Source organism: Phyllostomus hastatus, unplaced genomic scaffold (genome assembly GCF_019186645.2).
Source record: "Phyllostomus hastatus isolate PE091 unplaced genomic scaffold, TTU_PhHast_1.1 phas_contig_254, whole genome shotgun sequence".
NCBI lineage: Eukaryota > Metazoa > Chordata > Mammalia > Chiroptera > Phyllostomidae > Phyllostomus > Phyllostomus hastatus.
This window is the reverse complement of record NW_025333810.1, coordinates 5487271-5510660: the sequence shown is the minus strand read 5'-3', so window position 1 is coordinate 5510660 and position 23390 is coordinate 5487271. Positions and strand designations below refer to the sequence as shown.

The 23390-nt window shown below is 34.8% G+C and overlaps 1 protein-coding gene across 4 annotated transcripts in view; it reads right to left on the bottom strand.

The window, feature by feature from the left end:
* FER (FER tyrosine kinase) overlaps positions 1-23390 on the bottom strand; it is a 399749-nt gene that overhangs the window by 95753 nt on the left and 280606 nt on the right. For all 4 annotated transcript variants that reach the window (XM_045837886.1, XM_045837888.1, XM_045837887.1 and 1 more), the window contains one exon: positions 1843-1966. In XM_045837886.1, coding sequence (XP_045693842.1) covers positions 1843-1966 — 124 coding nt within the window. The remainder of the gene's footprint in view (positions 1-1842; positions 1967-23390) is intronic.

The window sequence follows — 23390 nt, the reverse complement described above, 5'->3', positions numbered from 1 at the left end:
AAGATACAGTCCTCCATTTGCAAGAAAAGCAATTGAATGTGCATTATGACTTAAAAGCCATAGGTCTAATGGTCTGAGAAAAAATGAATAACTAGAGTAGAGAATCTGATACCCAAAGTAGCTTTTACACCTGAGCAATCAAAATTATAGATTTCCCTTAAAAGGCAAAACCATTTATTGATACTTTTAACAAAAAGCATTTTCATCTAATAAATAATGCAATTTTTGTCATAAATCAAATGCTTTTTAAGTCTTTTTTAAATAATTTTTTAATTAATACTCAAACACAGTTGTCTCCCTTTTCCCACCACTATTTTCCCCCACCCCACTCACCCCCACCTCCCACCCTCCATCCTACCCTGTTTGTCTTTGTCCGTGGGTCCTTTATACATGTTCCTTGATGACTCTTCCCCTTCTTTTCCCCCATTATCCCCTCCCCCTCCCCTCTGGTCACTGTTTGTTCTTAATTTCAATGTCTCTGGTTCTATTTTGCTTGCTTGTTTTGTTAATTAAGTTCCATTTACAGGTGAGATCACACAGAATAGACATTTTTAAAGACTTAAAAAAATGATCTCTATAGAAACTAAAACATAGATACAATGACAGGGGCTTAGTTTTAGGTGTCTTAATTTCCAAAAAAATAGTTTCCCTATTGAAATATTTTAAAGTATATATGTAATCACCGAACCATATTTGAAACACAAGCCATAATTTTAGTGTTAGGATAAAAGGGATCACTAAGCAAAATGTGTGTGGAGAAAGGATTAAGTAAAAAATGTCCATTAAAATAAAATAAATGTGTATATCAGGCGATGGTAACTGTATTCTGCTGTAATTACACATACTATATAATATTATTCTGCTGTAATTACACATACTATATAATATTAAGTCTAAGGCTGAATAATAAAACACATTAGAGAAAATACATCTCAATCACTAAATAAGCTTAGATAAAGTCTACAATAGGTCAATCTGACAACAAACCCTGCTCCACACTATTAAACAGTATCATGTGCTGTTTCCAACAAACAAAAGCTTAATCACTCACTCACTTCACTGTGCTAATGCAGACAGCCATATTTAAGGCTGGCATGAATTCTGCAAGAGATCTTAACTGGCACTAACATTCAGCAATAAAGAACATTTCCAGCCACAAGCATTACATATAAACATAATCTGTAAAACACTGAGAACAAGTCACTGGTTGTAATGTAATTAGAAAAAGTTTTCTAAAATTTCTTTTGAAATAACTATTACCCTAAAATGTTTTACCCTTGGTCACATTCACTGTCATGAATTGTTTTACTATTATGCTTTTCTGTGATTTTATAAGTAATTTCTTTGAAAAATGCAAATAAGGAACACATGAAACAGTCTGACTTGGCTATAAGACAGTAGCAGCTTATATGACTAACTTGTGATAGACCTTACCACTATGTTACTGATGATTACAACAAAGCAAGTTTTAATGAGTAGGTAAGTCATTGCCTAATTAGCCACGTTACCTGTGCTAACCTTAGGTAAGATAGAAAACAAGTGTTTCTGTAAACTATACAGGGTGGGGCAAAAGTAGGTTTGCAATTGTGAGTATACAAAACAAAGAGTTTATTCTTGTATTATTATTTATTAATTAAGGTATTTTTTCCATATGGACTCTAAATTTACTTTTGTCCACCCCTGTATAAATAACTATCAAATAATGCTTTCACACACAATATAAAAACCAAGATGAAAATACACGTCTTGTGACAGAAATGTATTGCTGTACTATAGCAAACATATCATTTTCCTGAATTCTAGTAATAGAATGGGAAAATGTTTTTAAAATGTTCTCCTTACCTGTGTATACAGTTTTTACTCTCAAGATATGACATACCGGAGGCAGCATCTAATGCAAATTTCACCAATTGTTTGGTTTTTATTTCATCTTTCTTTCTTCTTAGATAGGAAAGGAAATCACCTCCTAGAAGAATTGACAGATGAACAATGAGACAAAATCATAATGAAAGTCACATTTATTGTCTATTATGGATATGTCACAGAACAAAAAGCACTCCATGCTTGGCCATCCTTTTTGTCCATTTTGTTTGAGGTGAGGATAAAAGAACACATGAGAAGAACACGTCTTATTACAAAACAGACACCATTAATTTTCCTGGGTACAGTGTAAGTACTTTAAGTACTTCATACCCTATTAGCTAACACATGAAATATTCAAACAAAGTCATACAATTTCTCACCAATTTGCCTGACTAAAATTTTGTAACAAAATTTGTCTCTAATACCAAATTAAAGACTGTAATTACTATGAGGTAAATAAAAAATGATATTGAATAAGTTATCAGATTCAGTAATTGCTAAAAAAGAAAGAAATTATTAACAATACCATCACTGACAGGAGAGCCAGAAAGAGGGGGGAGCTATGATTTTGCCAAGATTTTAGGTGCTGATCCAGATTGCACTTGTGTATAAAATGGATTCCAGAGATGCAGAGAAACACCTTAAACCAGCATGGCCCAAAAGAAATGTAATACAAGTCACATAGTAATTTAAATTTACTGATAGTCACATTTTAAAAAGTAACAAAAAAAGGTGAAATTTGTTTTAATAATATACTTTTTCTTTAGCCAATGGATCCAAAATGTTATTTATCAACATATATCATAAAAATTAGAGTGGAGCTATTTTACCTTCTATCATCCTAAGTCTTTATAATATGTTTAACACTTATAGGGCATCTTAATTTTTATGTAATTTTTATCTGAAATATTTGATCTGTATTTAGATTTCATAAAATTTAATTCATATACATACATATTTAGAGTCATATATATATACACACACACATTGTTCCAAATGCTTACTATTTCCTAATAATTGGATCATGTATAAATTCTTAAAACATTTAAAATTAAATACAATTCAAAATTCAGGTTTTTAAGATGTACTATCCACATTTCAAAGCTCAGGAGTTCCACATGGCCAGCGATTACCACGTTACACAGCATAGCCTTAACCTGTGCATTCATTGTTCACGCAGCATTGAAGGCTATGGTTTATTTTTTCTTGTTAGTGTATAATGTACTGCACTAAAAAAAGTTTATTCTAAGTGAAATAAGTCAGACAGAAACAGTTGAGAGCCACATGATGTCATTCCCTTGTAGGATATAAAACTGAAATTTAAAAACGAACAAGAAAAACAAGCACAGGTTCACCAACACAGATGACAGTACTGTGGTTACCGGCGGGAAGAGGCTGGGTGGGAGGAGTAGAGGGTAAAGTGGCTGGACGTACAATGACAGAAGGTTTGACTCTGGGTCAAACACAAGGCAATATATACATGGCAATATATACATGATTACTACAGAATCGTACACATGAAACAATTGCATTAACCAATGTCACCCCGATTACTTTAACTTAAAAAGTTAGAATAATTTAAAAAGTGTATTAGAATAAAGTTTATCTAAAAATAATCATTCTCACTTTCTCTTTTATATTAGGCCTTCAGATTTCAAGTCAGATTTTTGCAAGAGAAATTAGCATTTTAATTGTCATTTCGTAAACTTTTTTTACTCTCTTCACCATGGCTGTAGGCTTCCTAAAATGGAACAACTCTAGAGGTACAGACTTAATGGCTTTTTCTTTAATGAGACTACTTAGAAAATGAGAACCAACCAAATTCTCTTGTAATATTCTTTTTATTTACAAATCAAGCATTACACAATTTTACATGGGCCCCTTACAAAATCAATAAGCCTTATGCTTAAAAATAATTTTAACAGTGTCGCACAGTTTATTTTATTTTTTTTTTTAAGGAGAATATCAAATATATCAAATTACTAGGAAGATTACTGAAACAGTTTCTATCAGGCTTAATTTTACTTTCCGAACCAAATACATAGATGCAACAGTAAACCACAAACTTAACCACTAATTTCTCAAATGGGTAACAAAAATGTCTATTAAAATGGACTTAAAATCAATATTCAGTTCAACTTATTACTTGGACCAATATCCCTATATGTGTATTAATGCTTTTGTTAGATCACAGGTGGCAAACACAAGGCCCACAGGCTGAATGCGGCCTAGCACCTTGTTTCTACCTGGCAGTAGCATGAAGCTCTTTGTCCCTAGTTAAGGAGTATCCATATTTTTCAGACCATAAGATGCACCTAGGTTTTAAAGGAAAAAAATAGGAAAAAAAATTTGAAGCAAAAAATGTGGTAAAATAGTTAATAACATAAATAACATAATATTTCACCAATATAAATGTAAACAGAACTCAACAGCAGCATTAACAACCATTATTCCTCCCAAATTGGGGGGGAGGGGAGTGGTAAAAGTGAGTCTTATATTCTAAAAAATATGGTAGTTACATTTACAGTCCTAAAATTATATTCAGCCCTTTGAAGGCAACTGTGAGGATGATGTGCCCCCCCCACCCGCTGCCCCTTGACAAGGAGTTTGACACCCCTGTATTAGATATATGTTGGCCTATTTTAGAAAATAGTGCACCCTTCTGGTCTTGAAACCACATAGCATTTTGTTCATGCTGTGGAATAACTTTCAAGTGAAAACATCTTTACTGGAATTTGATTTAAAGCAGCAGGACATCCCCCATATTCTGTCAATTCCTAATATTATTTCTTTCCCAAGTTGGCTCATATTCAGCAGTTTTCCACCTGCCTCCTGCTCTTTTTAAATTTACTCCTTCCTACAGTCCTCCTTGCACTCCCACCCCTGCCCCAGACTAGCCCCTGTGAAGGGAATTGTGCCTCTGTTGTTCAGTATAGTAATTTCAGCACTTGCCATGCGATTAAGAATTCCAATTCCAATTAAGAATCTTGGTGTCCAAAAAGCATAGAACATGATCACTTCCTTTTTGTAACTCTGTATTAACAAGGCTTTTTTCTGTATGAGTAGACAATATATTAAACCAAGAGAGGATGGATCATTTCCTAGCATTCTTCACCAGTGATGAATTTCTAAGATAACTCTTGATATGTTTTTATGGCCTACTTTGGTTTACTAGAGCGAGCATGGCACAGTGAAAAAGAGCATGGATACTGAAATCAGACTGACTTAGTCTGATTAGTTATATGGACGTAAGTTGTTTCACCTTTCTGAACTTCAAGACAAAAATTAATTCCATTTATTTCTCAAGATGGCTTTGAAGATTCACTGTATCTAAAGAACTAATCATGTGCTGAGCACATAATACACACAGTAAATACTACTACAACTTGTTGAAGTTAATTGCTATACAAAATGAGGAAGAGCTGCAGTAGGGACTGGGCATTTGCCATACATTTATTTTCCCTCATTCACCTCAATTTCTTTTAGGAGACCAGCCTTCTCCCATTTTGGAGAGTATTAACCCCACCCCCAACAATAAGGGTGGTCCTGGATTGACCTAATCAATGACGTCCACTCCCCTGTGCAAGTGACTGCTTCAAGGACAGGCACACAACTTAACTCAGGTCACTGAGAGACTACAAGGAGATACTTAAGAAGTGAAAGAAATTGTTATTTTTTTGAGAGAAGTACCAAGAAATAAGCATGCTCTGCAACTGAAATTGTGTAAGACAGCATGCCATACCCCAAAGACTGGCAGCCTTCAAATGAAACTATTGCCAAGGAAAGCAGAAAGGAGTGAAGGAAAGAGAATAGTTTTTGGTGACATGGTGGAGCCACTGGATCAAACAATGCCTCAAGAGTAACTTCCCTCTAAATTTTTCAATTATGTGAATTAATGAAATCTCTATAATTCTTTATATATCTTTTGTACTAGCAACTCAAAGGTCCCTAATGGATAAAATAATATTCATATCAGAAGATCATTAGGAAAATTAAAAAAGATAATATCTGGAACAAGTAAAAAACAAGTAAAAGGATAGAAGCTATTACTCTCAATAGCCCTCGAAGATTCCTTGAAGATTTCCTGTTTCTTAATACAGAGTTACAAAAAGGAAGTGATCATGTTCTATGCTTTTTGGACACCAAGATTATTTCTCCATGCTCTGGAAATTTGGTCTTTCCTGTTGTTCACTATTGATGGGACTCTGAGAAACTAATCTCATTAAACAAACTTGGTGAAATTATGTAAACAAGAATATTAATTTATCAATTCGTCACTGAAGAAAAGAGATCATCAGGATAGGACCACTAATGATTTCCTGTCATTAAATCACATAGAAATCTTAATTTATCTTCAAACAACTTCCAAGTTTATTAAGCAGATACCAGTCCCCCATGATATATAAAAGTATAATTCATGTCCCATGTATTTCAGGATATAAATTTGTTCCCGAGAAATTTGGTTTATTTGTGTTCATTTATACATTTAAAATAGGATTGTAACCAAAGCAAGTGATAAATTTGTAGCGAGCTATTTGGGGGCTTCATTTATGCCATTACTCAGGTTCTTCTCTAAAAAATAAACATTTGCTCTTGCACTTGTACTAATGAGAGTTGTGGCTGTTAGCCCATCAAAAACAGAGACAAACTCTATAAAATCATGAACAGTGGAAGCCAATTCAATTTGTACTCCATGAAACAAAATAGACTTTATATAATAGGAGATAAGTCAAAACCATTCTTGAAGAAGAATCAATGCAAATACTTAGGAGAGATGGAGTGCACAGAAGAAGAGATTAACCAAGATGTCTAATGAGGTGATGAGGGGTTATACTAAGAACTAGCCAAAGAAAGTCCAAAGATAAGACTTGAAAAGACTTGATAGGAAGCTAAAAATGGATCAGTTTGTGGGGAAAGATGAGGAAGCTGAAACACTAAAAAACTGAAAATGACTTCAACAATGTACAAGCTTTCCTGATTCCATTTTCTTCTTTAAAAAGAAGCACTTACTGAAACAGCTTGCTACCTATGTAGTGAAATTCAGCCAGGCCAGATGCAGAGCTGAGTGTGTGGGTTAATACATGACATTAGTCTTTTCAGAAGAGGTTCCTTAATAGCCACGTTCTACTAACACTGCAGAACAGCAGGAACCTTTTGCTCTTCTCCTTTGCAGATGATCTTTGAGAACATAGCTTGATAGCAATTATGATAACAGCTCTATGAAATAGGAGCACATTTCACAGTACTTTTAACTTGCTGGTTGAAAGGGCACCAGATTTTATATACATATAAAATTTTATGTATTTATATATATATAAAATCTTGCCAGACATTATGTGAACTGCCACTACAGATTCCAGAGTCTGCTTTCACAAACTCTCAGAATGTCAGTACTAGAAATTGCTGTGGAAATAATGTTTTTTTCATATTATGGAGAAGGGAAATGAATTTACTTAACATTTTTAAGGTGGTGATTTTGGTGATATTATTGCAATTCTAAGGCAAGCGTCTGTGAACTATGGCCTGGAGGCAAAAACCAACCACTGCCTGTTTTTTGTAAATAAAGTTCTCATTCTATGGATACTTTCACATTAGAATGACAGAGCTGTAGTGGAGACTGAATGGCCTTTGCAGCCAAAATATTTTACTACCTGAATGTTTGCAGAAGGCTGAAAACTCCTGCTTTAGGGTGTCAGCCAGTATTACAGTATATAGCTGTAATCCTTTCATGTTAGTAATTCTTTTTTTATCTTTTTTCATCTAAGATTTTGCTTTTTGCTTTTCACTGTGTGTGTGTTTCTTTTTTTTTGCACTAGGTCTCAATAGTGCTTATTTGATGCTCAAAAAGCAAGCTGAAAATGTAGATTCGCCAATGAATTTTATGTCTTAAGGCTATTATACATATTTACACACAAAAGCACACACACAGTAAGATCATAAGTCCCCTATTACCCTCCCCATCCACAGCCCACTGCCTGCCACCAATGCAAAGAAATGCTACTGCCTGTCTTTCTCCCCGCTTTCCTGCCAAACTATTCACTTTTCTATTTTGTGAATTCCTTCCCATGCCTCTCAGAACTGCCTTTGATTTAAAGTGTAGAGACAAGAATGGGCAAGAAAATCAGGTGTATAAGATGTTGGCTCTAACGTCTCCTGAACACCCTTCAAACACTTAGATGCTACAGTGGCCTCTTTTAAATAGAAAAAAAAAAATCAATGAAATGCTATTTTGATGCCTTTCTCTGCTGCAGGAGAATCTGCAGAGATAAAAAGGCATCAATTCAAGCTTCCACAGATAGATTTTTAAGAGATGTGGGATAAAAAGACACATCCAAAAGCATATTTAAATTTAATTAGAGAAAAATATAACAGCTAGCAATATTTTTTAAAATTGAATTAATTATAATCTAGATATTTTAGGGACATTAAATAAAGGCCCTGAAAACAATGATATAAATGACTTTTGTAAGAACTATTACATAATCTTATCATTTAACTAGAAATTTATATTCATATCTTCATATTCATACATTTTTGGTCATAAAAATTAAGTTATGCAGGGGTTTTGTTTAGAAATATATTCACCAATTAAGAATCTTCCTATCAAATTACAAAAATACTACTTTAAATATACTTTTAAAGAACACATTGTAGCAAATTGGGGATGTAGAATTGGGGATGTCACTATGAAGGAAAAGTCAGAATAAATAGGAGTCTCCTTTTTTACTTTTTATGAAGTTGTGGTAAAAAACACATCATAAACCATCCCCTTAATTGTTAAGAATTTTAGGTGTAGAATATAATTTGGGTAACTGTATGTACATTGCTGTATAAAAGATCTCTAGCACTTTTTCATCTTGCATGACGAAACTATATACCCATTGAAAAATTCCCTATCTAGCCGTGGCTGGTACAGCTCAGTGGAATGAGCATGGGCTGTGAACCAAAGGGTCACCAGTTCGATTCCCAGTCAAGGCACATGCCTGGGTTGTGGGCCAGGTGCCTAGTACGGGTTGTGCGAGAGGCAATCACATATTGATATTTCTCTCCCTCTCTTTCTCCTTCTCTTCTTTTCTCTCTAGAAATGAATAAATAAAATAATTTTAAAAAAAGAATAAGTACACAATATTAAACAAGAAAAATTCCCTGTCTTAAAAAGCATTTCAAGAAAAGCATATCCAAAGGGCCAATAAGCACATGTAACTGTGTTCAACATAGTCATAAAACAGCAAAACCACAATATCTTACTTGGTACTGCATACCTACCAGAAGAGCTATAGTAAAAAAAAAAAATGAACATACCCTCATTCAGGCAAGAATGTATGTGACTGAGGCTCATCTACTCTCAGTGAGGGTGTAAGTTGGTACAACCACCATGGACACCTTTTTGGCATGTTCTGCTCAAGCTAATCATGTGCATATTCTATAACCCAGCATTTTAACTCCATGTAGTTATATCCAATAGCCATGTGCACCAAAAGACATAAAAAAAAAGTCAAAACAACATTATTAATAGCATCCCCAAACTGGAAGCAACACGAATGTTCATAAATTGTAAAATGGAAAAATAAATTGTAGTACACTTATACAATGGGATAACATACAGCATTAAAGATAAATGCATTCCTGCAACCACAACATGGATAAACCTCACAAATAAAATGCCAAGTAAAAAAGAAAAAAAGCCAGATCAAAAAAATATATAAGGTTTGACTTTCATTTATAAAGTTCAAAAAAGAAGTGCAAAACTAACCTATAAGTCAGGAAAATGGTCACTGTGGGTGTAAACACTTTCTAATAATTTGAGCTCTTTACTTAGAATTTGTATACTGCCCTGTATGTGTTATATTTTGGTCCAGGATTTTTACCCTACTAATGAGCTAATAAGTTAACCTGTTATTTTTTCATGGGTCAGAGACAAAAAACTGTACTATTCACAGCACAGCACGGCGCCGTGGTGCAGCCCGCATGGAAGGACACTGCACACAGTGTGGGAGGCCTCCCAGGGGAGGAAGCTGGCAGGTGGGGATGCAGGCAGTGGGCAGACTGTTCTCCGTCTCAGAGGGAGACCCCCCTACCCCTCAAAGTTGCTCACTACAAACACATCCCTGAGAAATGGTCCGGGTAAAGATCGGTCAGGGCTTTGCATTCTTGGCATGCTCCTTAAGACAAGCAGGGATGCAAGACATCAATGGCAGAGTGTTTCTCATTATACTGTATAAAAAGCTTACCGGATTTTTTTTCATACTATGAAAAAGTAGATCAAAGGAATGCCATAACTGTAAAGCAACAAGATTCCAGCCAAGCCCTTCAACCCACCATTATAATCCTTTGGTTAAATGGAGATGAAGTGGAAGTAAGTTGGAAAGAACTATAGTTAAGTAGGTTTGGAGGCCGAGCAAAGATAGCTGTGGAATTTTGATTTAAGCTTTGATGAAGACCTCCAAGAAAGTTAGAAGAGGTATAACTTAGAAGTGCATGCTCAATCCTCCCCTTTCCCATATTTTAATCAAGAATTTTGATGAAGACATAAAAGGTATTGGCACATAAAATACTTTTCAAAAAGTGAAGTGAACTTGCTCTGGTGTCCTGGGGGGAGGGGGGAAGAAACACATCTGAAGTGATACCAAAGCTGTTTTAAAATATGTGAAGAATTTCTTTTATGAAATAAGAAATGATCACATAATTTCCATATAACTTTAGGTTTCAAGTTAAGTTTATGTTTTTAAGTGTACTAGAATACCATGTCTAAATTATTTCTTTAAAAACACTAAATGAAATCCTAATACATGGCTTCACATTCTTTCCACCTTCAAATATTTGCTTCAGGAAAATTCCTGAAGCTAAGCTGTGCTGTGCTGTGCTGTGCTGTGCTGTGACACCTTTGTTGCTTAGGACACAAAGCTATGTTGTTTAGCATTTAGAATGAAAAAGTACAAAATGGGTACTTCTGATGAGTCTGACTTATCTCCATAGTGATGAATAATTAATAATAAAGAGATTTCTCATATTGGATAAAATATTTTACAGGTATTAAAATTGCCTAGGATGGATGGCTTTTCTAGATAATTCCTTATTTTGATCTAATAAAACATAGCAAACATAATTATTTTGGCAATATCTTATTATAATTAGCACTTAGTCCCCAAACACTTGTGATTTCAATGAAAACTGGGTGGAAAAAGTCTCCTTTCCTAAGAAACAAAACCCTTGGTAGGGGAGTTTAACATTAAAAGTGTCCTGTATGTTTACAAGAGTTTCCATGTGCCATTGTAGGCATTACCTCACTGAAGGCTCTCAGCAATACTGGAAGTATTCACTGACTTTCCCAAGAATAAGTCAGGGGCAGTTCTAGGTCACAAATCCATGTAGTTTGAAATCAGAATGTAGTTTCCTTCTTGTTTTTAAATAATGTAGTTGAATTTAGGACAGTGTATAAAAGGTGGAAGAGGTAGGTAACATTAAATTAATGTGGTGTAAAAAAGAAGGCAGGCAAGTTTAAGGGAGGTAAAGAAGGCTGGCTTGTCCCAGAGGCTTATTAATAATAATAAGTAATTGGAATCTGAATACCTGAGATTGTTTCACGGTTCTGGCTTTGTGGCCTTGGCCAAAACACCCACTTCTCTGAACCACAGACTCATCATATATAACCTTGGCCTAACAATAACAACCTTGCAGGGCTGTGGAGAAGATTCAAGGAAGTTAGCACAGTGCCAGGCTTGTGGAAAGTTAAACACTCAAGAAATATTCACTCTTATTGTTACTGTTGCCACTGATATTGTTACTGCTATTACACTGAACTCCCCACAGCCTTCCAGTTTGAGAACAATGTTGCAGCAGAATTATAAAAGTGCATGCATCAACTAATTTGCAAGTAGACAAAAGGCAGTCATTTAGAATGACCATTAAGATACCATTCAAAACTGAAGCTATGAGATTAAGAGAAAATAATAAAAGGATACAATTTACTTCAATTTGAGTACACCAATAAAGTTTTCTTCTAGTTTAATGTACACACATTGCTAATGTTATATTTATCATATAATAGCTTCTGTTACACAACAGAAGTTAACTTTGAATGTCTACTTTCTAAATTCTATTGATTTCTTGTTACCAGCTCTGCTCTCCACCTCTTTTGGGGCGGTGGGGCTTCCTTGCTCCTCACATGCATTTGGCTTATGTGATGATGTAAATTCTTACCCCCCACCAAAAAAAAAATAACTACACATAATTAATGTAAAAAGTTAGGTAGGTATTTTAAAGGTTCCAATTTGAAAAATTAATCTTTGGAAAATTACATACTCATAAAAACTGAAAGCTAATATTAGAGTATGTGTCCCTCTGAAATACCTCCCAAGTTGTCTTTCCACCATTTTTTCTGAAGATAATTATGAAAATAATTTTTAAAACTTATACACTTTATTATCCTTGTAATGTATTATACATGCCACACAACTGTGGAGAATATCAGGTAGAAGGGGAGCAATATTTCAAACTGAAAAAAGGTAATATTCTTCCTTATTACAAAATATATTTATAGCAAGTTCTAACTTGATTAGATTTCAACCATGATTAGTTTTTAGGTGGTAGACAGATACATGTAAAAAATGCTAAGTAAATGGCATTTCTAAGATATCTTCAGCCAAGAAATTATCTAGAAACTAATATTAAAAATTTATGTACTTTCCTACATTTGGTATTGATTTATGGATCACTTTTATAGCCAGGTGTAATATAATATACCATGCTTGCATAAAAATGGAAAAGTGACAAGCAGTGGTGTTATTGGAATAGCTATATTTTCTTCCATTAATTTTTTAAGTCTTAACTAATCCGAATTTTTGAAATTATACTTTGCTTTAAGAAAGACAGAGGAAAGGGAAATGAGAGATAAAGAGAGAAAGATTAATGATTTGAGAGGGGAATGTACAGAGGAGACACAGGAAAGCTTAGAAAATAATCATATATAGAATTCTGATGCTTCAAAACTGATTTTAGTTACATTAGCAATAGCAGGTTCAGATAAAAATTCAATTTGATATAAAACACTATCTATGTATAGAATACTGAGAACAAATCATTAATTCATTAATCTTAACTCTGTTTACTTATAATCATTTCTTTTTAAGTTATGAGTAATATTAGTGATATATGGATGATGTATCCTAGAATTATACACTTGAAACCTATATAATTTTATTAATCAGTGTCACTCCAATAAATTTAAAAACTTATAAGCATGACTAAGGTATAAGGTTTGGTCACTTGCAAATTCATCTCTGGGATGTACTTGCTCTTACACATTATACTGTGAAAGATCTGAAAGCACAAGTTTCACAGAGAGCCCGTTTCTTTTCTAGAAAATAATCTCTTTGGGTTCAGATATAATGCTGCCTTAACTGTTGATCCAGAGATATGAAGATTGGGGAATATTTGTGAATTTTCCTATAATGTACCTATTTAGGTACATATGAGAGCAAAAACAGATACACAAAACTTTTTCCTGAAGTACTCTTGGTAGCAGATGACTAGAAAAACAGTCATCAAGCAGGGCAAAAACAAATGCTATGTTGTTACTCATAAAAGAGTAAAATAAATTGATATATACCGATGTAAAAAAATCTCTAAAATACTCTGTCAAGTAAAAAACACAGGGGGCTTCTGGTCAAGATGACAGTGTAGGTAAACACAGTACTCATATCCTCTATGGACATATCAAAATTACAACTAAACTACAGAACCACCACCATTGAGAACCGCCTGAAGTCTAGATGGACAGAAGTCCTACAACTAAGGACATGTAGAAGAAGCTGTGTCCAGACTGGTGGAAGGGGCAGAGACACAGAATGGGCTGGTCCCATTACCACATATAGCAATTAAAAATCAGGAGGAATATCTTAGCTGTGGAGGTGCCCCCTGAGGAGTGAGGAGACCCAGCCCCACACTAAGCTCCCCAGTCCAGGGTTCCAGTGCAGGGAGGAAAAGTCTCCATAATTTCTGGCTGTGAAAATCAGCAGGGGCTGAAGCTGAGATGAAGGTCTGGAGTCCCGGGTGTTCCTCCTCAAGGGCCTGTGCACGAACCTACTCAGACTCACTCACTCACAGCTCCAGCACTGGGGCAGCAGCTCAAAAGGCACCAAGGATACATGGGTAGGAAACAAACTCACTGGAGGGGCAGAATTCTCCAACAAAAGTGCTGGCAGAGAACATTGTTCTTCTGCAGAGCCCTACCAGCACAGGTGCACGCTGGTGCTACATAAGAGTCTCCATCAACCTGCCTCATGCTGTTTGCTCTGCCCTGGTGATTCCCAGAGACTCTGTCCCACCTAACTTGCAGGCCCATCCAATCAGTTTCCAGTGGTGTTTCCACACAAGTGGCCTGTCTTGGCTCATGCTAGGGACTCCCCTACAATCTCTCAAAGGTCCACAAACACCAAACAAGCAGCATCTGGCCTCAGCATGCTCCTTATCTCTTGCTAAGCAGTCCCAAGCCCAGCAGCCTACCCTCATTTCTCAGGTTGGCCTCTCCTGGGCACCCCTAAGCCGAGCATAAGTGTCAACCATCTGCATATAGATTACAGCTCACACTGGGTGGCCCCAGAGAGGCCAGAGGGCCAGCGCACACAGCAGACAGCTTCAGACTACACCAGAGCACCACCCAACCACCTCTACAAGTGACACCTGCAAGAGGCTGACTAAGTGGGTATCAGAGGCCTGCTGAAGCGAGTTGTGCTCTGTGGGGTGTGCTTCTAAATAGCAGCTCCTTCTCTGTAGTCCTGGCAAGTCCTTGAAGCTAATCAGCCTAGGGAGGTCAATCCTTGTTGTGCCAACATCAAACAAGGCTCAACCAGAATGGGAGGGTGCATGCACCCACAGGGGGGCCATACCTTTAGTGACTTGGGTGACAGAGGAGGCTGTACACTGGACCCTACAGGACACCTGCTATATTAGGCCACTATACGAAGATTGGGAGATTTAGCAGCTCTACCTAATACAGAGAAATTCAGGGAGGCAGCCAAAATGAGGAGACAAAGAAACATGTCCCAAATGAAAGAACAGGACAAAATTCCAGAAAAGAACTAAATGAAATGGAAACAATCTACCAGATGCAGACGTCAAAACACTGGTCATAAGAATGATCAATGCACTTAGGGGAAGAGTAGATCAACTCAGTGAGAACTTCAACGAAGGGATAGGAAAAATTAAACTGGATATAAAAAAGTACCAGTCAGAAATAAAGAATCCAATAACTGAAATGAATAATACAGTAGTGGGAATTGACAGATTAGAAAACAGTGAGTCCCAAACAAAATAAACCCAAAGAAGCTCTTACCAAGACTCATTATAATTAAAATGCTGAAGGTTAAAGACAAAGAGAGAATCTTAAAAGAAGCAACAGAAAAGTACTTAGTTACTTGCTAGGGAGTTCCCATAAAACTGTGAGCTGATTTCTCAACAGAAACTTTGTAGGCCAGAAGAGATTGGCATAAAATATTCAACATTTTGAAAAGCAAGGACCTACAACCAAAATTACTGTACCCGGCAAAGCTATCATTTAGAATAATAAAAAAAACAGCTTCCCAGACAATAAAACAATAAACAAGTTCATCATCACCAAGCCAGTATTATAAGAAACCAGTATTACAAGAAATGTTAAAGGATTTTCTTTAAAAAGAAAACTAAAAATTATCACAAAATATAAGTAATACAATGACAATAAATACATATCTATCAATAATTACTTTAATTGCAAATGGGTTAAAAGTTTGAATCAAAAGGCTGAATGGATAAGAAAATAAGTCCCCTATACATTCTACAAGAGACTCACTTTTGACTGAAAGACACACAGAGACTAAAAGTAAAGGGATGGAAAAGACATTTTATAAAAATGGAAATTTACAAAAACTAAACTAACAATACTTACACCAGAAAAAATAGAATTTAAAACAAAGGCTACAACAAGAGACAAAGAAGGACCCAGCAATTCTGATTTGGGTATTTATCCAAAGAAACACAAAATACTAATTTGAAAAGACATATACATCCTTATGTTCATTGCAGCATTATTTACAATAGCCAAGAAATGGAAGCAACTTAAGTGCCCATCAACAGGCGAGTGGATAAGAAGCTGTGGTCATGTATGCAATGAAATAATACTTGGCTATAAAAAAAAAATCTTGCCATTTTCAACAACATGGATGAACCTAGAGGGAGCTGTGCTGAGTGAAATAAGTAAGACAGAAAAAGAAAAATACCATGTTTTCGCCTACAGGAACAGTCTAAACAAGGAAATAAATGAATAAAACAGACACAGACTCAAGTACAGAGAACACCTTGATGGTTGCCAAAGGGAGGTGGATGAGGGGCACTGGGTAAAAACATGAATGGATTAAGAAGCACAAGTTAGTAGTTACAAAGTAGTCACAGGGGTGTACGAAGTACAGCACTGGAAATATAGTCAGTAATATTGTAATAACTATGTATTCATTGCCAAATAGGTAATAGATTTATTGGGGTGATTACATCATTAGTTATATAAATGTCTAATCACTGGACTGTACAGTGAAACTAATATATTTTATATCAACTGTAATTAAAAATAAAAATGTATTTTAAAAATATAGAGCAGAAGAGTAAGTTATCATTTATGTTAAGATATATATTTATACATGTTTTGATTTGTACAAGAAAAGCTCTGAAAGAATAAAACTAAAATAAAATCAGAAAACAACAAAATTCCACAATAAACTAGTAAGAGCTGCTGCCTCCAAAAAGAATTGCAAAGGGAATGAGGGTCTGGGATGATTTTCCATTGTGTTTCCTATGCACTGTTTGAAAGTAACACATAAAAACAAAACAAAACAAAACAAACCTTACTCCACTGCCTAAAACACAATTATATTGGGAATATAATCGAAAATTGCTTATCCTGACTTATGAGGCCCTTCATCATTCCATCTCTCCTACTTTCCAACCTTATTATACACCAGTCTCTCCCAGGCTCAGACACCACCTTCATTCTAACCCTCCTTTTGTTCGTCAAAAGCAATCTGTATCCATAGCGTTCACACCTGCTGTTTTCCATGCCTCTCCCTAGCCCTTTACTAAGATAGATTGTTTTTATCTTTTGGTCCAACACAAATGCCACCTCCTAGGGTTGTTTTCTAAGAACTCTAAAATAAACTAGGTGCTACCTCTTGCCATTTCTCTCAGCAATACTATTTTTATAGCAAAATTTACAATAAATTTATTTGTGATGAGTATTAAATATATGTCTCTCCTGCTACACTGAATTCAGTGAGAGATCATGGATATATTTTCCACCAATGTATATGGGTTTATGAAACTCAGTAAATGTTTATCAAATAAAGTAATTAATCCAAATGTCGCACAGGTTTATAAAAGAATGGGAAGTCTTAAAGAAAAACAGGTATATTTCTAAGTTTCAAGGTTATATAAATACAGGGTAATATATGTATTTTCAACTAAAATAGCCAATTTGGGGGCTTATTTTTTATCAAAGCTGACCAGGTTGAAATACTTTGAAAAGAATACAGCTCCTTCAAATTACAGCCTCATTAATTTAGAAATTCCACTTAAAAGAAATGAAAGACCATAAACTTGACTCTTAAAAATAATCTCAATGATATAACATTATAAATTTTTCCTATATTTTTTAGAAAGCACTCTTAAAGATGAAAAAAATTGCAAAAAGACAAATATTTGAGTCTTTTATCCTATTCAACAAATGATTGCTGTTAACTACAGAAAAATTTTCTTTCTTAATTTTAGTAGCCATGGTAGAAAATACAGAGATTCAACCACTTGCTGGTAGAAAAATCTCTTCCTAGAAGACAAAATGATTGGCAAGTCATTATCAAAGCTGTTTAAAAAGGTCTCAATACCACCAGACTAACATTAAGAGAAATAAATAATGTCTTAAAAAAACAGTTGCTAACCTAAAAATATTTAATATATGTAATCTCTTAAGATACAAAATTATTAAAGGTGCTATATAAAGTCACTTCTTTAATCTTTCAGTATGCTACGTAAAGCCTTTCATTTTGAGTGCAGATATTGTCAAATGTGATACTGTTTTCTCATTTTGACAGAATATTTTAGGCAAATTTTTATTTTCTAGCAAAGGTTACATTTTCTAGATGTATTTATTAGGTTCTCAATTTCAGGCACAGCTGTATCATATTCTTCCTGGAATTGAAATTCATGCTCATAAATAAATAGCAATGACAGTCTACTTTGGCTTTACAGAGAAGGACAAATGAAGGCAAATGCAAAATAGGAAAGTTCCACATACAAAAAAACCTTGTTATAATGACAGTTTCTAATATTTTCACATTTCAATGACAAGAGGCTATACCATTTTTAATATACAGTGCCTCAAAATGAATTTGTGAAGATGTTTTATGTTATATATTATCTGAAAGCCTAGAAAGGGAAATTAAGAGTACTTAAATGAGCAGAGAGAGATTAAAAATGACCAGAAAACTAGTGAAGAAATGAGAAATGAAAAATGCATAATGGATTTTTCAAAAGTAATTAATTTGGCTCATCATAAAATGAGCATTTAACAAATAGAAGAATGATTTCATCCTTAAAAGTGTATTCAAACTGATGAAGGCAAAGGAAGAGAAGGCCAAAATACAGTCCCAACCACGTGACTCAGCAAAAAACAGTCTCTTAGGCCTGGAGAATCTAAAAGTTATTTAGTATTTTCCATGATATTTGCCATAAATGTAAAGCTCTGGTCTCATTATTTACCCTTAAAAGCTGGTAAAGACAGCAAGAAGCTAGCATGTTTAGTTTAGGGCAGGGGTGTCAAATTCATTTTCACTGGGGGCCACATCAGCCTCTCAGTTGATTTCAAAGGGCCAAATGTAATTTCAACTCCTTAACAGTTAAGGAGGAGTTACATTTATACAGCCCTAAAATTATCCCTTTGGAGGAAACCATGAGGCTGATGTGGCCCCCAGTGAAATTGAGCATGACACCCCAGATTTATCAGCACAAGATGACTCTTTAAATTGAAACCGATTGTTCCTAAGATCTACAAAGCTCTGTATGATTTGAACCCCTCTCTCTCTCACTTCACCTAATACTTTCCTCTCACCCTTAACTACATCCATGCTGCCCTTTCTGCAACCCCATGAAGTCTGCAACGCCCATCCTCCAGACAGCTTGTTCCCTCACTTTCATCAGACTTTCACTCAAACATGCTATCCTTCTGAAGCCTTCCTGGGCCAGTGAGTCTATCTTCTCCCCTCTATGCTTTATTTTCTTAATAACATTTAACATACTATACATTTTATTTATATATCTAACATATTTCTTTCTACTCCCACTAGGATGTAAGCTTCATGAGAGCAAAAATTGTTTCTTTTTATGGGGTCAATGGTCTGTTTTCTTCACTGTTGAATCTATATTGTAGGCATTCAGTAACTGTTTGTTGAATTAATGAATGAATAACCTAAAAGAAAATCTAGCCCTGGCTGGTGTGACTCAGTGGATGGAGTGCTGGACTGTGAACCAAAGGACAATGGTTCAATTTCCCGTCAGGGCACATGCCAGAGTTGCAGGCCAGGTCCCCAGAGGGAGAGCGTGAGCGACAACCACACATGTGATATTTCTCTCTCTCTTTTTCCCTCCCTTTTACTTTCTCTAAAAATAAATAAAATCTCATTAAAAAAAAAGAATATCTAGCCTTCCACAGTTTTTAAATAGAACTCAATTTAAAGATAGTGCTATCTAGGAATAAAGTGATATACCTTCTTAAATACAAATCATAAGGTTTTCATTTCTTCCACAAATTTAAAAAGAGTCCACGGTTTGTCTGGTTGTTGTTTCCGAATACACAGACTAACTACAACCAGGAAGGAATAAAATGTACAAAGAGAAGTATGGATAGTATTGCAATATCTTTGGCTAATGTTAAAAAAAGACATGTATTTGATTTCTACATAAAATACTCTATGGTACACTTCAATGCAAACAGAAAAAACCTAACATTTACTTTTCAACTTTTGTCATGAATAAAATAAATATTTTAAAGAACTTTTAGCTAATCAATTTTCACTTGTCTTTTAATCCTGGAGAAATAGTTTGTGCTCTCACTGCTTAAATTAAATAACTATATATATTTTTAAATTTTTTACTTATTTATTTTTAGAGAGGGAAGGGAGGGAGATAGAGACAGAGAGAGAGAAACATCAATGTGTGGTTGCTGGGGGTCATGGCCTGCAACCCAGGCATGTACCCAGACTGGGAATCAAACCTGCGACACTTTGGTTCGCAGCCCACGCTCAATCCACTGAGCTACGCCAGCCAGGGCATAACTATATTTCTTATAATTCTGATAATATGAAAATCTCATTAATAGGTATTGTCAGTTTCATATACATTGGATAGGTTATAGAGAAAAACCTATTTATTTGTAGAAACAATATAAGTAAAATTTGATTATTTCAGTTGAATTCACCAGTTTCACTAGTCCTATTCACACTTCTAACCTTTGCATCAAATATAAGTAGGCTTTCAAAAATAATGCAAATTTTCTCATCATTTAGATTATCACCGTAAACTTTATCTCTGAATTTTTTAAGACTCCCATATATAGTAACAAAACTTGAAAATGATGACCTAACAAAACCACAGTAACACTAATCAGCACCTTAAAGAACTGCTTGTTTTGTGGAAGGACAGCATGACATGTGTTCCTAACTCCTACACTTATTTTCATTAAGAAATTTCAATTACATGAAGGCATTTTAAAAACAGGATCTAGTAACAGAGCCTGCTGTACAGTACAGAGCCTGCTTTGTCCTGCCCACCAGGCTATCCGCCTCCTTGCTGGAAGCAGTCACATGTATACGCGTCCTGAGATGCTCAGAATATAAAGAACATGAGTAATATTGGTTAGATGTACGCAATGCACCCGTGGCTTAAATATACCATGTAAACATGTTTGTTATAACATATCAAAATTTGTCCACTGATAGACAAAAACCTAGGCACTTCTTTAAAACCACACAAGTCAAAGAGATAATAAAGTGATAGTCATATTTTAGGTTTCACATCTAATATCCCCTTCCGGGGTAATGTTTTTAGCATTAGCTCAACATCTAGGGGAGAATATGTACTACTAGAAGGAAGTGGTCTACTTGAAAAACAACAGGAAAATGTCAATATCACACATGTGGAATCCCACCAGGTTGTCAGTTTAGGTGATGTATAAAATAAATAAATTAACCAATTTCAAAATATATTAGTGCTTTTAATGTCTGGAGAAATGGTCACTTAAACTATTCCATCTGCATTTGCTTTGGGATATTAGGCAGCAAATGAAACATTATGGCAACCCAACACATCATTTGGCTGAGGAAGAAATATCCATTTAAAGTTTCCATTCCTTTTAGAACATTGTGCTGGAAATATTCTAATTATATGAAAATCTATTATCTTGTGATATAAGATGGCAACTGGGTACATTTATTGTGCTTTTCATTAATGTAATATAATTGAACTACAAAGTAAAGACCAATGTCTAAGTTTAGATATTGTAATATTAGTTAATTCATACAAACAAGTTATCCATTTTCCAAAAATGAGATGTACAATGCTTTTTGTAATTATACTCGTTGAGATTCACATAAAATTTATTTTAAAAGAGTATTCTATTGACACCTCCAAACAATGTGAAAAAATAAACTCTATAAAATTAGGTTACTCTTTAATAATTTATTTGTAAAATAAAAAACCCAGCCATAGAGCTGACATGATCTTATCCTTTTTGGTACAAATATAAATTTGAGAATTACTATGTTATCCTTCGTCTTGAAGCCAACATTAACTGCCGTGAGGTGATATTATAAGGCTACAGATGTTCAGGGTTCTCTTTCAGTGAGTGCCAGGAGCCATGTTCCTTAATTTTTGGTTGGCACAATTTACCCTTTTCTACATTTATGGTGAGTAAAACAAATGTAAGGCAAATATCCAGAGCCAAACACTGGGAGCTTGTTATCAAAGAAACAGGAGCTGCCCCTTCCAATGCCCACTAGTAACCTCCTATTGCTAAAATGTCATATAGCTGAAATCGATTCTATTAAAATCACATAAAAATATAAAACACTTCATGATGAACTGGAGATGCAGAATGCTTATTTTTTAAAAAGAATTTAACCTATTGACAAGAATTAGTGAAATTACCCATAGAAATTAAAAATGGAAATAAAGGAAAAGAAATTCTAACATGGAAAGATGTCTACTGAAAATTTAGAGATATTTATGAGAACAATATTATTAATCATGTCCAGATTTCTAAGCTAAAATCTCTAGACAATATAAACTATATGAGCTCAATTCTTCTTTTTAAAGCACATTACAGAGATGAGATATATTTTGATGATACCTAAAACCTGGTAAATATTCTTCAATAATTTTAAAAGTTCCAAAGCCATAAATCATTTTAAAATTAAGATAAGTTTGAGGATGGCCCAGGGGCACACATGTGTGTGAGCTGAGGAATGTACTGGATAATATAACATGCAGTTAGTTCCAGGGAGCTCTGAACTCGAAGAGAACATCCAGGTCAGAAAGGAGGAGGCAGTCACTGTACAAGTCTCTAGTGAATGAAAGAGTGAAGACTGACATTTTTTAAGGCTTGCTAAAATTAATTACCTCTACCCAGGATCTGCAGAGACATTGTACTTGGAGGTTAATCTGCTTAGTCTCCTATTCCTCAGGGTATCTTGTGGCGCCCTGATTTAACCACTGTCTTTGAAAACAAATCGCAGATGCCTGAACCATAAATACTCCTTTAAGTCATGCTTGTCACTTAAACAAAAAACTAATTATTTCATTCGCTTGAATTTCTAAGTATTACACAACTTGTTTGCAAAGTAAAATGAGGGTCTTCTTTTAGCATATTAGAGGGGTTTTTGTTTGTTTTTTAGTATTTCCTAGTTTCATTTAGAATTGCCTTTTCTTTGATTTTACTTATCCAGTAACCCATAGCAAAGAAGTAAATAAGTAAGGTATTTGGAATTCAAGAGGTGATTCAAATGAAGACAGGATCATCTTGGGAGTAGTCACTTTAAACTTGAATTCTCCAATGCTTACAATCTCTTAAAACACTACTATGGTTAAAACATATTTCAGATTTATGAATCCAAAGAGCTAAGTTATCTGATGAGAAGAGGAGCATATTAAATCTTTGCATAATACATTTTTGAAATGTCTTGCATATAAGACACTAAGCAGTTATTAAATTTTGCTTTTAACCTACCAGTTTTCTAAATCTTCCATCCATAGCTTGATCCCCATAGAGGAAAAAAAGCAACTCAAACAAAAAATGTTCTGTTTACTGCAATAGCTATTTACTTATGTGTGCACCAGGATGAGAAATTATGGAACAAGAATTCATGAATTTGCTCATAGGGTACCTTGCATAGACATTGGCCTGAATTTTCCTTTGTATTTTCCATTCATAAAAGGATTATATATTTTGACCCACT